This window comes from Lycorma delicatula, chromosome 1 (assembly GCF_047948215.1).
Source record: "Lycorma delicatula isolate Av1 chromosome 1, ASM4794821v1, whole genome shotgun sequence".
Taxonomy (NCBI): Eukaryota; Metazoa; Arthropoda; class Insecta; order Hemiptera; family Fulgoridae; genus Lycorma; species Lycorma delicatula.
Genome location: NC_134455.1, coordinates 230,419,349 through 230,437,880, shown reverse-complemented (window position 1 = coordinate 230,437,880; position 18,532 = coordinate 230,419,349). Strand labels below are relative to the sequence as shown.

General features: G+C 29.0%; 1 protein-coding gene across 7 annotated transcripts in view; it reads left to right on the top strand.

Moving 5' to 3' along the window:
* Positions 1-17,236, top strand: part of ClpX (Caseinolytic protease chaperone subunit) — an 85,349-nt gene extending 68,113 nt beyond the window's left edge. For all 7 annotated transcript variants that reach the window (XM_075374079.1, XM_075374062.1, XM_075374052.1 and 4 more), the window contains 6 exons: positions 1,154-1,254; positions 7,365-7,520; positions 9,097-9,267; positions 11,737-11,958; positions 15,866-16,034; positions 16,715-17,236. In XM_075374079.1, the coding sequence (XP_075230194.1) occupies positions 1,154-1,254; positions 7,365-7,520; positions 9,097-9,267; positions 11,737-11,958; positions 15,866-16,027 (812 nt within the window). In that variant the 3' untranslated portion in view covers positions 16,028-16,034; positions 16,715-17,236. The remainder of the gene's footprint in view (positions 1-1,153; positions 1,255-7,364; positions 7,521-9,096; positions 9,268-11,736; positions 11,959-15,865; positions 16,035-16,714) is intronic.
* The last annotated feature ends 1,296 nt before the right edge of the window (positions 17,237-18,532 follow it).

The window sequence follows — 18,532 nt, the reverse complement described above, 5'->3', positions numbered from 1 at the left end:
TGAAGAAAGAAGCATTTGGAAATATATAGTCAAAAGAGGAGACAGACTTATAGGCCACATACTAAAGCATCCTGGAATAGTCGCTTTAATATTGGAAGGACAGGTAGAAGGAAAAAATTGCATAGGCAGGCCACGTTTGGAATATGTAAAACAAATTGTTAGGGATGTAGGATGTAGAGGGTATACTGAAATGAAACGACTAGCACTAGATAGGGAATCTTAGAGAGCTGCATCAAACCAGTCATATGACTGAAGACAAAAAAAAAAATAACTTTTGATTTGTTTTGATCAGTATAGAATTGACCAAAAAAATTTTTAATATCAAGCTGTTTTAGATATACAATGTTAAACTTATGTACAAAATGCCATTATTAAGTAGTGCTTAATACTGTGCTTTAATAATGAACTTTTACGTTCAGAAACATTGAATTTAAATAGAGAAGGATTAAAAAACCTCCTCAGTTTTTGTGTGCAGTTTACTGTTATGTGTGCATAGGAGGAATTTATTTTTGTTTATCTCAGAATTGAAGCAAAACAGGCCTTATCTACTATCTAACAGAAGACAGCAAAATAAAAACAGAATAAAAATAAAGAATAATGGGTAAGGATGCATTTAACAGAAAGAAAAAATATTATATAAGTAAGATGGAATTAGAGTTAAAGCTCTAATTTGTGATGTGGGTCCTGTTTGGAGTTCCTACTTACTATATGGATGTGAAACTTGTATACCAATGAAAAGGAAGGCTAGAGATATTTGAAATGTGAAAATGGTTAAGAGATTAAATGGACAGACAAAGTGAGAAATTAAGATAGAGTAATGAGGAAAGTTAGCAATAATAGAATCTTAATCATAATAGAAAAGCTAACTGGCTGGGAGATAGGAGAGGAGAAGAAATAAAATGTTCAAGAAAGATCAGTAAAAGGTTCAAAAAAGAGAGACTGGAAAAGAGTAAAGATTATACATTATGTAAAAGAAAATGGATGCTATCAGGATTGTAAATGTAGTAAATAGATGAGAACAAATAGACACATTATGTCAAGAGACTTGCTTCAGGATAATAACATTTGATATGATCTAAGAATCACTTTTCCAGGTTGTTTCTTTAAAGTACATAGAATTATCTAATTTTCTGGATCTTATCTATACTTTCAGGCATTGTATTCTTGGATGAGGTTGATAAAATTGGTGCAGTTCCTGGTATTCACCAACTTAGAGATGTGGGAGGTGAAGGTGTGCAGCAGGGAATGTTAAAGGTACTCTAATCTTTTCTATATAGTTATTTTAATTATTTAGTGTGTGTAATGCTGAAAGTGACTGGAAAAAGATGTAAATTCTAAATGGATAACTACCTTAAAATCTGTATATCTTTGAAATTTATACAGATATTACCCTGAGCTTTGTATAATTTAAAAATTTAATATATTATCATCACTTGGCATTGTAATTGTTCCCTATTCTGGAAATAAATGTTCTCAGGAAGAATGCAGCAGGCTTGTTGAAATATTAGACAATATTTCTATCCAGTGCTATTTGAAAACTTAATGAGTCATCTTTCATGTGAAGGCCTTATGCAAAATGTCGTAATTCACCTGATCTGGGACTTTAAAACTTGGTTAAAAGAATGGGCGAAACCCTGAAAATAATATCTGGTGTGGTTTATTTATCATATATTCGTGAAACTTACCTTATGTGACATGCCGTGAACTCTGAACATTTACAAATGCAACAGAATGTTTGTCTGGCTTGCAGTTTCTGCGTGGGAACAGGCAAATGAGCTGATATCTACAGAACATGTTGCTCCCCTGAAATTTTACAATGGTTGTTGACTTACAGAATAATATGCATTTTTTTTTTAGCTATAAAAACAAAAGTGAAAATCCTATCATGCTGCTTCTGTAGATGTTGGGAATTGGCTACTGTTTCTCTGCTTTGTCTCAGTTTCCTACTTCCCCTAATTCGGCTTAACCAAAACCAAGATTATCTGAGATGAAAAAAGTATAAAAATTTTCATCATTAAGAAAACATTTTTAAACTGTATAATTCACAAAAAGTGAAAAAAAATTATAGTAGATGCAATATTTACCAAATATATATACTATAAATAGGAAATAACAAGAGCAAGTTATTAAATTTAAGAAGAACCATATTGCAGTTATGCACCTAAAGTGTAACCAAAGGTTATTCTCTCATTATATGACAGGCTATGGAATGTAACAGGCTGATTACATTGCTTTTTCCAATAATGGTTTGAGTAATTTTTTATTGGCAAATTATACTTGGCTGTCCCCACCATTAAATCGCCTAATAATTTAATATACTATAGATTTTCTTCTGTTTCTGGCACTTGTTGGGGTCATTTAAATCATTTCACATCTAAACTCTGGTTGAGTTTGTGCCAGTAGGTGTTTATATTCATTTCACTGTAATATGTCCTTTGCTGTTTGATGTTTGTGATATTTTCTCTTTCTTGAATATAATGATCCTCTGTATAGTATCATCACTGTAATGTAATTTTAAACTTATTATTATAACAATTTATACAAAATTGGAGCCTGTGAGAATGGTTGATAACTATTAGGTTTTGTGTAGTGTTGCTGTAGGTTCCATAAATTTTAAGTAATGGTATAAAAACTATATACCAAGTTGTGGGTGGTTTATTTCAAGGAAAACAAGGTATGAATCAGCTAATTATTTGTGAAGAGAAGCTGATGAAAATGCAACTAAATTTTTAAACTGGATTTAAAGAAATGAAAAAGCATTACATGAGAGAGCAACTTTTTAATTCTGAAGAAAAGGGCTATGTCATACTGAAGTTTAAAGTGCTACTCATGATATATTTTATGGCAAACAGTAAAAAAATCTGTTGCATAAAGTAAACAAGGACAGATTAATAGCATTAGAATAAACTAATGCTTCAGTAAAACTTTTATTTCCACAATTCAAAAATCTTTGAACAATAAAAAATACTTCAATGAATGCAATTCAGAATGAACTATATTGTACAAATCAAACAAGCTTGTGGTTCATACTTTGTACTTAAGACATGGTTCTACAAAAAAGTTTGAACCTGGTGTTGGAAAGGTTTAGTTACTAAAATATTGCCTAGAAAGAAAATTTATTGTTAGTGCACCAACATAATCACACAATTTAGCTAGTGCTCTTATTCTTGTGAAATCTTCCCGCCCATTGTAGACAAACTATTGCAATAACTAAGGGATGAAAATTTTTTCCATTTTAAATTACATTATTATAAGTTCAAGTGCTTTAGTTCAGATAAATTATTAAAAATAAGCCCAGAACTTAGATTGATAAGTATGGAACAATTATTCGTTGGTGTTCTCAGTCTTGAAAAAAGTATCTGCCGCATCTCTAAAAATAATTATGGAAAAAGTTGTTGTTTGATGAAATGTTGGATGAAGATGTCAATGTTTGAGAAATTTCTACTATTGTAGGGTTCGTAAGAGAAATTCCTTGGCGTTCCAAGATTGAGGATAAAGAAGTAACAGAATTGCTTATTTATAATAATTAGGAGTTCATAGATCATAAAAAAGTGAATGCTGTGTTATGAACTGAAATGGAATAATAATGGACACATCATGAAAACATTGTAGACAATAATAGGGAGACAACTGAGAAGGAGTTAAATATATATAGATAAACTGTGTTCTTTAAAAACTTGTATTGCACCTTTTATCCTTGCTTAAAATGTTAAATGTTGAAATTCCTCCAGTTTCAGGTGATGTTACAGTTCAGCAAAACCACAAGGAAACTTGAATAATGAATCACATTTCCTTCCTATATACAGTTAGTTAAATTATTGGGTGACACTGCCTCAAGACAAAATATAGAAATTAAAATTCAGAAGAAATTCTTTTTAAATAAAATATTTAGAATAGTAATCCATATAATAATTGGGTGGAGCCTAATGAAATCAGGCATAGTTTTCTTGTGCCAACTTTGTTCACATTTCCTCTAAACTATTTAAGCAAATGTTTTGAAATTTTTCATGCATTTTATGTTCTATTCACACGATGAACAGTTTAATTCTATTACTTCTAGGTTTATTGGTTCCAGAGTTATATTGACTTTTTTTAAATAGTCTATTTAAATAATTATTTTTTAAAATAAAACGAATATTTTTTTCCTTTCAAATCTGTTTGAAAATAAGTCATTTGGGGTTTTTATGGTCATTGATTACAATTTTTGTTTACCATATTTTTAAATATTTCCAGATTAGATTTGAAACAGAAGTCTGTATTATAGTGATATATATGTGAAAAGGTACATTAAAATATTAAATATTCAAATCATAATATTTAAATCTGAATGTTAAATATTAGACTATCTTTTAAATAAAACTGTTATTTTTTTCCATTCAAATCTATTTGAAAATAAGTCGTTTAGATTTTTTAAGGTCATTGATTACAAATTTTGTTTACTACATTTTAAATGTTTAATTACACATAAACAAAAAAAAACTTCTTTTAATGTTTCTCTAAGTGTGATACAATTTCTTGAATTGCTTTTTTGTGTACATTACAAATCTGTAAATACAATATTTCTATCACCCTTAGTTTTAAATAAATTACATTTCAAAAAAAATTATGGGAAAATACAGTTAAAATCTGTAAAATTTATAATATTGCATGGCCATACCTGTATTAGAATGATTTTGTTAATGCGTTTCTTTTATAAATAGCCTCAGGCACATCTCAAATTAATGTTCAACAGTAATCGGCTAGCATATTAATATTCCATATCCCTTTATAGCGGCTTTCCATACTGAAATGTCCTGGTGGAAATGTTTACCATGTTTGTCACTTACATCTTCGAGGTTGTCCAGGAAAAAATCCAGATGTTAATGGAGGAAAAGTATTTTCAGAGACACATTACATCCCATAGCTCTGTATGAAGTAAGAAAGAAGTTGATTGACAATATCATGGTAATTTTCAGATTTTTGTGTTCTGAGATAATTTTTGGAAACGTCTTTAAATGAAGCCAAAGCTGCACTTTCTGCATTATTTAACATCAAGTTAAATTCATCATCTTTGACCAATTCTCTTATTTGAGGACCAACAAATATTCCTTCTTCAATTTTTCCGGGACTAACCTTATTCATTATTTTTACAAGATTTTCATTATTCCTAGCTGGATATGGAGAGCGGGTAAAAATATTTTTTTGGGTTTAACTAAAGGCTCATGAATAATATTTTTCCAGTTTGGAGTTAAGTAGTCTTGTTTCTTCCACTCTTTGGTAACATAATGTTTATCCCTAGCCTCAGCTCTCCCATTCTCAAAGAAAACACATGTACTTAGTACAGCCTAACTGCATGCCTAATAGAATAGCTGTAACTTTCAGATCACTACATATGTTCCAGCTATGTTTTTTATAATTTATTTTTTCAAGAATGTCTTTCATCATATCATATGTCTCTTAAATTAATACCATAAACGATTGCTATCAAATAATATTTGTTATCATTGTGTAGTAGAACCACTTTTAAAATATACTTGGACAAATCTATAAAAAGGCGCCAGTCCTCAGATATATGAACTTGTCCTAAGTGCAACATAAGCTCATCAATATTTGTGCAATAAAGCAAATTATTTTCATCAATAAAGTATTGTGAAAGTTCTCTTTTTGTAGGCTTCAAAAGCCAGAAATTTTTGTATTTTTTGAAGTAAATTCCAACCTTGTAGTCTTGATCCTAACAGTTCAGCTTGATTTTTTGATAAATTTAAATCTCTAACCGTCATTTAATTCACCTTGTGATATAAGATGTGGCTTATTGGAAAGATAATTCAAAATCAAAATCATTGTTGTCTTCTTCGGTACAGCCTGATTCTTCGTCGCTGCTTTTAAAACATACATTCACAGGTGGCTCAGGAACTGGAATAATTTCACTGTGAGGTATAGACCTGATTGCAGATTGCAGTGAAGGATATTTTACAGTATGTTTAGATTTTTTAGAAATTCCAGACACACTTGTTAAACAAAAGTAACAATCGTTTACATGATCTTTTGATTCATGTCACACCATAGGTATACCAAATGGCAAAGCTATCCGTGTACCTTTCAGCCATCCTGTAAAATATACAGAACAAGTAGTGCGTACTGTATGAGGAGTCCATGTCTTAACCTGATCACCAATTTTACACTGAAAGTACAAATTATATATATGCTTTTTTAATTAAAGGCGTAATTTTTTTTCTATTTAGTATTACGGTAAACTCACCAGATACATAACAAAAGGCATCCACATCATTTATACAATTTCAAGGCATTATGACACTGCACTGTAAACAAACTTAAGACAGCAATAAGACTGAACAAAATTAATTCATTCCTAAATCCAGTTCTTAATACAAACAACAAAGCTGTGTTTTCAGCTACATGTTTTGACCTGCACAAACATGATTAATCTTATCCATGAAGTCTCACTCTTCAGTATTAGATATGATGTCATATTATGTGACTATGATATGATTTAATTCTTTGTCTAGTATTGTTTATTAATAGCTTATAAATTATGTTAAACAATAAAAAATGAGCTAACAAAATAATAATAGGAGCTTAAAATGCTAACTATAAGCTGAAAAATGAAAAAAATCCTTTAATTAAAATTTGAACATTTTTCAAAAATGGTGGGTGATAGAAAGATTCTGAGTTCATATTTGTTTACAGCATCAAAAAACAGATTAAAATCATGTATCGCATGTTAGGAAATAAAAATTATGTTTATCAGTGTTTAAGGTTTAAAACAATGTAAGTAAACAATATAAATGTATGTTTGATTTTCTTTTGTTTATTTAGTATACATCATTTTTCTTTTACTTGTTATGACTCGGAATTGTATTATACACTTTCATTTTGATAGTTGTCATTTCACCTTCAATGAAAATCTGTTGAAAATCCTTTTAATGTAATTACTTGATAGTATTTAATACTATCAAATCTACTTGATTGATCTTTTAGTGTAGTAAATGTAGCTGGTCAAAAAATATTTATGTATTTTTTCTTTTGATTTTTTATAATTCATAAAGTTTTATGGAAAAAAAAGATTATTTTAAAAGTTTTATCTTTATTATAAGTATTAGATTTATTAGTATTCACGTTGTAATTTTTGCTATTAACTTTCCCCCTTCTAAAAAAAAAAACTTAAACCTTTAGTGAATTGGATATTTAGTGGCTGGATATTTTTATTGATTGTACTTAACTTTTTTTAATGGTTAACTTGTAACATTTTATTGTACATGCTGTTAGTTATTTCCAAATATTCTGATCTATTCACATTGAACAATTGTGGTTGGGTAAATTGTGCTGTATAAAAGAAATAAAATATAACCATTTTTCATTTTTAGATGTTAGAAGGGACAATAGTAAATGTTCCTGAAAGGAATTCACCCAGAAAATTAAGAGGTGAAACTGTCCAGGTGGATACAACAAATATCCTGTTTGTCGCATCAGGAGCTTATAATGGTTTAGACAGACTAATTAGTAGACGGAAAAATGAAAAGGTGAGTAGTTCATCTGTTCAATGATGTTATCTGTTTTTATGAATTGTCTTTTTTAATTATGTTTACCATTTGGAACATTGCTTTGCTTCTTTTAAATAAATTATCCTCATTAATTGTATGTATATTAAATGATCTAACAGAAATCAATAGTATCTTATTCTTGTTTTGAATGGCTATGAGCATGAATGAAATTTAAATGGTAATTTTGCTATTCTATGGCAGACAATTTAAGGGCAGGCAAGAAAGTGTTGAAAATGAAAATCATGATTGAGACCGAAGGTCAAGTCTCATAGCTGACAACATCTGTACCATTCGATAGCGATCGAAGATGATCACTTGTTCACTGTTGAAGAAATCACATCAGAAGTGGGTATCAGCTATGGAAGTGCTCAATCCATTAACACTGATCATCTTGGCTTTATAAAAAATAATGCTTGATGGGTTCTGAGGTTGACCGAAAATCAAAAACAGGTCAGGTTAGAGGCTGGCCTCTGTGGCATGAGTGGTAGCATCTCAGCCTTTCATCCGAAGGTCCCGGTCAGGCATGTCATTTTCACACACTACTTCTCATTCATCTCATCTTCTGAAGTAATACCTAACAGTGCTCCTGAAGGTTAAAAAAAAACAGGTTAGGTTGGAGATCTATGAGAGACTTCTTCTGAATCGACTTCGGCAAGAAGTGTGCTTATTTCAAAAATGAAATAATGCTTAATAAAAATAAAAATGCTTAAATAGATTTTAAATCTTAACAAAATATTTATGTATGAATAAAGCTTCAAAAATTAAAATTAACTATAGAATTATGTCATCTTTTTTTTAAAAAAACATGTTTGAATACATGCAATCATTTTGTAATTTTTGGGTGGTTGAATGACCAAATATGAACAGCAGGAGCAAAGTAATATCAAAACAGTGAACTGGGTTGTAGAAGATCTGACGTAATCTCTTTAAATTGTCTGCTTTAGAAGTGTTAATACAAACTCTGCAGCCCAAATATTGTGAATAGTGAAGTCTTGGTACATATAAATTGGCAGTATAAGTCTAGAATTAATTAGATCGACAATTCTCCGTATAATCATAACACAAGTACCTTGTGAGCGTTATACTCCATGTGTGAATAATACTGCTATTTATGTAATTACAAATAACTCAAAAGAAACAAATTTTACTTTTGATATTTTTAGATTTGTTCACACCAACAATATGTAAGATTTTAATGATAGTCATATTTTTGTTATTTTACTGTAATTTTTTTAAAGACTTTAATTTTGTAAAACTAGTTATTTTTTTTATTATCTAAAATTAAAAAATTTAATTAAGCTGCATCAAAATTCTTGGGTTTGATTGCAGGCATGGATCTACATTAATGTATAATTCTAGCCCGTATATATATATATATATATATACACACACAAATAATTGTTGATAAGCTCAGTAGTTAATGGCACTTAAAGAAAAGTTAATTAATTAATGAAATTATTTTGATCTTTATATATAATACAAAAAAACATCTATGATAATATTTGGTTGATTTGTTCAGTTTATTTCTTCAACATACCATCTTGTATGTTTGTAGTATCTAGGATTTGGAGCTCCTATGACTGAATCAGCAGGTCGAAGGGCTGCTTCACTAGCTGATATGGCAAATCAGAGTGCTGCAGTTTCTGCCGAAGAAGATAATAAAGAGAAGGATGCCTTCTTGAGACAGGTTGAAGCAAGAGATCTCATAGACTTTGGAATGATTCCAGTATGTATATTAAGTTTATGTTATTAGTTAATGTGTGTCTACCTCTGTTTTTGTTTAATCAAAATCTGTCCTTGGAGTTAGTTTCTATTTGATTTAGATGGTCTCTTTTGTTTTGGTAAAATATGATTATAAAAAATGTAGAAAACTAAAATTATGTAAAAATAATAAATGAATTCGAATAAAAAATAAAACTTAATCGTAAGTGGCATGATTGATGAAGTTGAAAATATATTTTTTTATTAAAGATGTATGTTGTTGAGGGGAAAATTTTGTATTTTAGTGTTAATATTTTAGAATTAAATTTATTGCACCGTGAAAAGAAAAACAAGATTGTCCATGTAGACATTTTCTGAGGTGATCTCTCACTACTTTCTTTTTTATAACATCATTCAAGATCATTTAGATAAAAAGTAATGTGGTATGGAGGCAACTTGAAAATATTTTCTGTTGTCATATTATATAATATAGTGGATTATTGTTGCCCAATTGTATAAAGTCATTTTGATATTCAAAATTATTTTAGTACAAAGCTAAAAAAAAATAAGCAAAGTTAAAAAAAATATATATATTTCTGCATTAAAGAGAGTTTTAGCTCTTATCCAGTAGTTATTTAACATTGAAAATAAAAGCTTGTGTTGGAGAAGGTAGAGATAATTGTATATTTATTTTTGCACATTTAATTTATTACAGTTTTCATGTTTTATTAGTTATAATTCATTATTATTAGTGTTCTTATAATTCAATAAATAAGAACTGCAAAAACAAAAAAATTAATTTTTGGTGTATTTTTAACTAAAAAATTGAATGTATATTGCATCTAAATTAGATGTATATCTGAAATTTGCATTATATGTCTACTTCCTGTGGAAGTTCACCATATTCTCTATCTTCGTCGGACAGAGAAGATGGACTTTCACTACTACTGTCTAGATGTATGATAAATTTATGTGTCATTTCATTGATTAGCAGTTTCATCTTATACTGTGTTTCAGCCTTTTTTTTTAGTTTTTAATATGGTTTCCAGTCATCCATATTCATTTCACTCATTTTTCGTCAGCTAATTTTTTAATAATTGACATTAAAAATGTTATGTTATTACTATCACCACATCTTTTAAGAGCTGATCATACTATCTCTGTCAGATTTAAATCTGTATGGTAAGGTGAAATTCACAGAACTTGATACCTGTATTTTTTTAGTAGTTCATCAAAATGAAATTTTATTTTAAAATTTGTATATGATTTAATTGTCTTGCAATTTTTAACATTTCAATTGTTTTTAACATTTCTTTATTAAACTGAATATTGTTCTTTTCTAGAAGTGAATTGTGGTATGGAGCATTGTAAATGGCACAACCAATGAGCGAAAAAATTTCACTAATAAAAAACCCCAAAAACACACAATTCATTAATAGACACAAAACATTAACTAGCATGCCACTTATTACAGAAGGAAACAACTACACCATTCGTACTGGAACATGTCAAGAATTGAATTAAATCAGTTTATTAAAAATGAAAAGTAAACATTAGTATTGAATGTTAATCAAGAATCAAAAACAAAAAAATATTACTTGGCTATTTTATGAATATGTACAAAATGACTAAGCTGTTAATAAATTATTATAATTTGTAGAGTATAGGCCTATTATTTAGTGATGATGTTTATTATTATAATCGTCATCAACAATACTAATATTCATTACAAGTGTATAACTCATGAAATATGTTTATAATCTTTATTCATATAAAGTGATCATTCATTTTATAACTCACTTGATGGAGAGAGTTTAATAATTTATTAATACAAATATAAATTATTAATTTTTGAACTGTGTACAGTAAGAAATAATTATAAGTACACTAAATATTTTTAAAGAAATTATTGTCTGAAATTTAACAAAATGATAATAGATTTTAATTACAAAAAAAAATTTTGCTATTTATGAACATACATGCTGTATTGCAGAATACTCGCTTTATGATTGAGCCTAACATTATGAGAAAAGATTAATAATATAAAGTAATTTTCTGCACAGTGTCTGTCTCATGCAAGCAAGCTGTTATTTTCACCGTAACACTATACATTCCTGTGGTTATTATTTTGAAATCAACAATTTTTTTGTAAATAATTGATTTTTCAAATTTTATTCTAGTCCTCTTCTATATAAAAAAATTACTTAAAGGTTTTTGTAAAAATAATAGTTAATTTATCTTTAAATTTCTGTTTTTTTTTTTTTTTTTTAAGTTAACATCATCAAGTTATATTTAGTAAAGAGTTGTTAGTTTGTTTTTAATTTGGTTGCAATTACAATAAATTTAAATCTAAAATCGGTTAAATGTTTTTGTAATTTTGTTTTAGAAATTAATTTTATTTTTTTTAAAGACATTTGTTTCATTTTTTAATAATTCTGACCCTTTTTGTTTACATACTGAACAATCATTCTTTGTGGTATTAAAAATTTTTCAGGAGTTTGTTGGTAGATTTCCAGTATTGGTGCCATTCCACTCTTTAAATAAAGACCTTCTGGTGCGAATTTTGACTGAACCAAAAAATGCTATGGTACTACAGTATCAGATATTATTTAGAATGGATAAAGTTGAATTAACATTTACACCTGATGCATTGAAAGCAATTGCTGGTCTTGCAATGGAACGTAAGACTGGTGCACGTGGTTTAAGAGCTATTATGGTTAGTATTTTTTTACCTTTTGAGTCATCTTAAATTAATTTACTGTTTTTATCATGATGCTTCTAATTGCAGATTTTTTCTTCCATTTTTGTAGTTTGTTTGTATGCGTGCATATACATCTGTGTAATTCTAACACACTAGCAGTAATTTGTTGCTATAATATATGAGGTCTGTTCAGAAAATAACCGAACATTATTTTTTTAATCATTATTAATTTGATACATTATTGGCCTTGTCCCCTTCAAAGTACATCCCTCTCCTATTCACACACTTTAGTCATTAATCAGTGTTGTTGACTGTTCCAAAAGTGTTTCCACTAAGTGAAGCAGTGCCCTGAGTAGCTTCATTTGAAATGGCCTTTAAGGTTCATGAGGAATTTGCTTTAATGTCATCAATAGTCTCGAAACAGCATCCTTTCATCACAGATTTTAATTTTGGAAATAAGAAAAATTTGCAAGGAGCCAGGTCTGGTGAGTAGGAAGACTGAGGGAGGACAGCCATCTGATTTTTGGCACAAAACTGATGAATTGACTAAGCTGCATGTGCAGGCGGATTGTCATGGTGAAGGAACCATGAGTTGTCTCGCCATAACTTTAGTTTCTTTTTGCAGATTTTTTTCATGTAACCATTTTAGAACACATGGTTCATTGTTTCACATTGAGGAAAGAATTTAAAATTCACAATTCCATTAAAATCAAATAAAAACTAGAGAGCATCACTTGACATTGGATTGAGGCTGACATGTTTTCTTGGAGCAAGAAGTTCCTTTGCCAGTCCATTGTTAAAATTGAACTTTTGTCTTGATGTTGTAGTCGTAAACTCAGCTTCCGTTTTGATCCTTTGCATGAATGTTTCATCTGATTGGCTTGTTCAAGAAGTTGCTGACAAATATCCACTGGATCTCTTTCTGCTGTTTGGTTATCAAATGAGGAACAAACTTTGCTGCTACTTGATGGACGTTCAATTTTTTAGTTAAAATGTCATGCCATGATCCAATTCAGGTGCTAGCTGTTCAGTACCATATGTTATTTACTATATATTTCTTATGATATATGTTTGTACCGTCTCATTTCTTCTTTTTGACAGCTGTATATCTAGTTAGCCTAACAGCTGATGTTAATATATACATTTATTAATATTATTGTATTGTTCACTCTCATTTATAACTTGACACAAACATGTTCATCTCAACTCATTTATTATAAAATACTCCACAACAATGTAAAGAATATAAAAATATAACTAAATATGCAAAAGTAAACAAAGAAACATTAAATAATCATTTGAATAAGTGAATAAATTAATTTTATTTAACTTTTTGTTATTCTATGGATTACAGATTCTATTCTAATTCTTAGAATAGTGGGCATGATCATGGACACTATTCGACTCACATGTTTTTGTGAACATTAACCTCTTCTGCAAGTTCTCTGACAGTCGATCAGTGATTTGCTCACACCAGCTAGTTGATTTTCTGAACATGGATGTCATCAGTTGAAGTCAAAGGACTTCCTGGTCGAGGGTCATCTTCAATGGACTGACAACCACTTTTAAATCTGAAAACCATTCATAATATTATGTACAACCAAGCATCATCTCCATAATCTTGCTTTAAAAGTTGAAACTTTCTGTGAAAGTTTTCCCTAGTTTCACACAAAATTTTACATTGTATCGTTGCTCCTGAAAACTTCAATTATAAAAATCAATATTAACATTGCACTCAAAAACGGTAACCTGAAAACTAAAGAAGATATCAACAATCCAAGAACATGTGGTTACAGAAAGAGGTTGTGCGAAACACAATCCTGCCAACTGCACATCACTAAATATCACCGTTGATGTGTAATTAAAAATGTTTGGTTATTTTCTAAGCAGACTTCATACAAAAGGAAATATATGTTACACTGTGTGCAAAAAAGAATTTTAAAGCCTGGCTTTAAAAGTGCATACCTCATACTTCAAATTGATAAAACAATATGTACTTAATAATACAAATTAATAAAAAACAAATAATACAAAAAAAATGAATGAATAATAGAATCATGAAATGAATTTCATTTTTAATTAATTTTTTTGTGGTCTTTTAAACCATATTGTTCGTGCAATTTACATTATAAAAAATGTCTGTTTTGAGGAAACATTTACATACTTTTTGTATAACTATAAATTGTAGGCTTTTGTGGTTGTGGTCCAGAACTCTTAGAAGATTTACCTCCAAACCTAAGACTAAAAGTTGTGTAACTCCAATGCAGTTCAGGTTACACTAAGAAGGAAGTAAGAGAAGTTTGGAATAATTTTTATACAGTAATGTTTTCTGAGTTTAAGTGAAAAGTGAAGACAAGAATAAGCTTATGGCATAATTAGTGTACCCATGTGGGAATACATTCACATAATACATATGTTATAATGGCTAGTATGTCTCAGTGTGATATAGTGTTATGGACTAAATATATTTAGTCGTTAAGTAATTAGTAATTATTTTTAATTATTTTATTAAAATATATCAGTGGAACCATGTTCAAGAAATTTATGAAATATATTTCATTTCTTTGTTTATTTATTCATATATGAAAAAATAAAATTACTTTAAATGATTACTGAACAAAGGTTTTTCAGGCTTTTATTATGTATTCTAGGCCCAGTACTTGTCATGAATATTAACCTTTATGTTTCTGAATGCTACAGAGTATTCTAAAGTCAAGAGTAAAATTAACCTTAACCTCTTAAATATTTTTTTGGCTTTCTTTTCATCAACTTATAATTTATACAGTATTTTTAGGTTTAATCTAATTAATATTTTTCTTTCTGAAGTATTTTATTTTGTTCAAACTGATGACTGTTTTATTCTTTCAAAAGAGTTTGGGAAGTTGATATTAGAGCAACATGTCTTAAAGAAAATTTGTGAAACTTTTGAAGCACAATAATGATGTTTTATCATAAGTTTACAGAAGTGGACAGTTTCTTTTCTCTGTTGAGGATTTTCTGTTTGCTAAAAAATGTTATTCTCCATTCTGATATGTTTCGTGTGATATGGTGGATGTCCATCTTCATTTATGGTTTGACATGTTGTGAATGTTACCTACAAGTTGTCTCACTTAATTTGTATTAATAGCTTTGCTATGTTGTTTCTGTTTAAACAGAAAATATTTAGTCACTCTAAATGTTTGCTTGAGCTAAAAAGATGTTTTCATCTGCTATTTTATAAATTTTTTAGCAAGTGCAAAGAAACTTATTTGTGATTAATATCAATTTCTCCCTCAAATAACTAATATAATATAATCTCATACTTCAGCTAGCTTCTATATTATATCTGCTACTACCTTTTTCTGTTAAACTACCTCTTAATGTTATCATGAAAGTTTGAAATAATAGGAGTCATATTCCGCCTTCCTTCAAACCAAGCATTTAATGCCATTTTGTCTTACTGAAACAACTAATTTTACTTCAGTCTGTTTGTGATATTTTTTACTTGAAGTAGGCTTTTTTTTACTACAATAGTGCCAGTAAGATGAACTTAAAAGTTTTCATAGATCTCTTGTAATAACATATAGGTGGATGATTATTCATGATTTAAAGTCTGTTCATCAAAGATATATATATATTACATATAAGTGTGGGTTCAGTTGTACAAGTGTATCTACACAAGGAGTTTGAAATTACAGAATTTCTGTACTTAAGTTGAGTGAGACTGTTTGTTTTAATTTCTGTATTTTTTACTTATATTGATGTTATGAGAATTTACTGAAATAATATTTAAATTTCTTTATTTATATACATTGTAGTTCTTGTTCAAGTTAAAATTCACTCTTAAGTTATTTTTAAAACTGTAATCTCACTGTGTTAAAAAAGTCTGTTTTTACATTTTTTTGTTTTACATATTTATATTTGTTGTGAATTCACTTTACAGGAGAGTTTACTTCTGGAGCCTATGTTTGAAATACCAGGCTCTGATATTGTTAGTGTACATATTACTGATGAAGTAGTTGCTGGTAAAAAGAATCCAGTTTATATTCATGGTAAGCCAGTAGAAGAGGGTGAACCTTTGGAAATGAGAGCTGAAGCAAAATGATGAAAAGGTGAAAAAGATCAGTCTGTATTCTTGTTTATTTTTATATTGATCCTTCGATTCCTTAGGCTGAAATACTTATTGAAAATGCTCCTCAGTTGCAACATTTTAAAATAAAGGAAAATTTTTATTTTGATCTTACGTAAGATAGATTATTATTAATAATCTCACCTATTAATAATATTTTTCACTAAGTCTCATCCTTATTGGACAAATACAAATGGTCTAATAGATTTCTGGCGATTTCTATCTTTATCAATCAGCATAACTGGACAACCTGGTAGTAGCTATCCTTATTCATTATTCATTTTTTTTTTTAAATCATAAAATTTACATTTTGTTATTTCTACCGCTTTCTTGGAATGTAGACTAATACATTTCTGATACCACAATGTTAGAACCTCTTGCAATGTGATGATATTAATGGTTGATTGCTACACATTTAAAATTAACTAAATAAAAAATACTATTACAGAATTATCATAACTAATAAACAACAACAAACATAACATTATTCAGTATACAATGGCTTCAAAATTCTGCTAAGAATTGTGATTATAAAGTTTTAAAATTATGATTTTTCCTTTCCTGTAATTATTTCTTATTCTTATCCCTGTAATTATCCATTATATCTAATAGCTTACATTTATTTTAAACAATGTTTGATATTTTTTTGTATTTTGTTTTCAGAGCCATAAGAGGATAATCATTGCCAGCTGCCATTAATTGTTTTAAATTATTGGTTAACGGAAAAAAGAAAGATCTGACTTTGAAAGCATCTGTAACAGCTACTGAAAATTCTAATAATAAAATGATATGACAGATTTATAAGTTAATTGTGACTTAAAAATAATAAACAAGATTTGTGATATAGGTTAATTAATTACTTACCAAGTGTTATATCTTTATTAGAATGAAATCCTAGTGAATTTATTCATTGTAATTTAAAAAATAGATAAAACGTGACTACAATGATATGAACTGAAGTTTATTAAAGGTTTAATTTAATAAATGTTTTAAAAAGAAAACTAGAACAGTATATTTGTAAAACTTTGTATATTAAAGTTGTATTTCATTATTAAGGAATTACTGGAATGGTATTATAATTAATATATATTATACATTATTTTTTTCTTAATTATCTATTTTTAATTTACTACTTTTTTAGTAGTTTAACTTCTTGGTTATGAATAAATTTTACAATTATTGCAATTAGTTTTTTTCAGTTCGTATGATCTTTTTTACAGCTGAACAATTTTTTTAGTGTAGCTAAGACACTGGAATTGTAAAAAATTTCATCTAACTTGACTATGGTTGTTTGATATTGTTATTTAAGATAAAAATGGAAAATGCTAACTACAATACTGTAATACCAATCTATAAGTGGCTGCAGTCTGTTATGAAACAGTATTTACTCAAACATATCATCTAAAAATTAATAAATAATGTTTACAAAGCCTCCTGGGTTATATAAACATAATTTTTTTTGCTTGATTTTAAAAGTATAGATTTTTAATGTTACAAAATTTTCTTTTTTTATATCTTATATATATATATAAATGATTGTTTGTTTGTCCTGAATGCATTGCTATTCCATTCATCCTATTGGGATGAAACTTATATGAATTGTGCACACGCCTGCGAAGGTTTCTGAATTAGTTTTGACCCAAGAATTAGTTTTGAGGTGCTGGAGTTAAGATATTTTAAAAATTGTACTTATGGTTTGATTGGCTCATATTCAGAAAATATTTTTTATTTGAAAAGAAATATTTTTGCAAAAGTGGAACTGCTATGTGGTGCTTGGGTATATTACAAAAAATATATATATTACAAAAAATTGTATTTATGGTCCGATTTGGCTCATATTCAGGATATATATATATACACGAGCTGTGATCAAAAAATACGGTGAATAATTTTTTATTAAAAAAAGTAATAAGGTTACATAGAATTCGATTTAATCTCCTTCAAAGTGCTGTCCTTGGCTAGCAATGCACTTATCCCAACGTTGACTCTATGACTGGAGGCATTTCTGGAAGGCATCTTTCGGAAGGGCTTTCAGCTGCTCGGTCGTAGCCCTCTCAATGTCAGCAATGGTGTCAAAACGTTTTCCTTTAAGCACAGTTTAATTTTTGGGAAGAGCCAAAAGTCGCATGGTGCTAAATCCGGTGAGTATGGCAGATGTGGACAGACATGAACACTTTTTTCGGCCAAAAACTCGTGAATGAGAAGCGAGGTGTGACACAGCTCGTTGTCGTGGTGAAGAAGGAAGCCATTGGCCCATTTTTCTGGTCGCTTTCTTCGTACGTCGTTTTGCAAACGTTGCAGTACACCCTTATAAAATTCAGAGTTTACAGTTGTTCCCCTTGGAACGAACTCTGATCGCACTATGCCCTCACTATCGAAAAAACAACGAGCATGACCTTGATATTGGATTTTGACTGACGTGCCTTTTTAGGGCGAGGAGATGAACTGGTTTTCCATTGGGAACTCTGCATTTTGATCTCA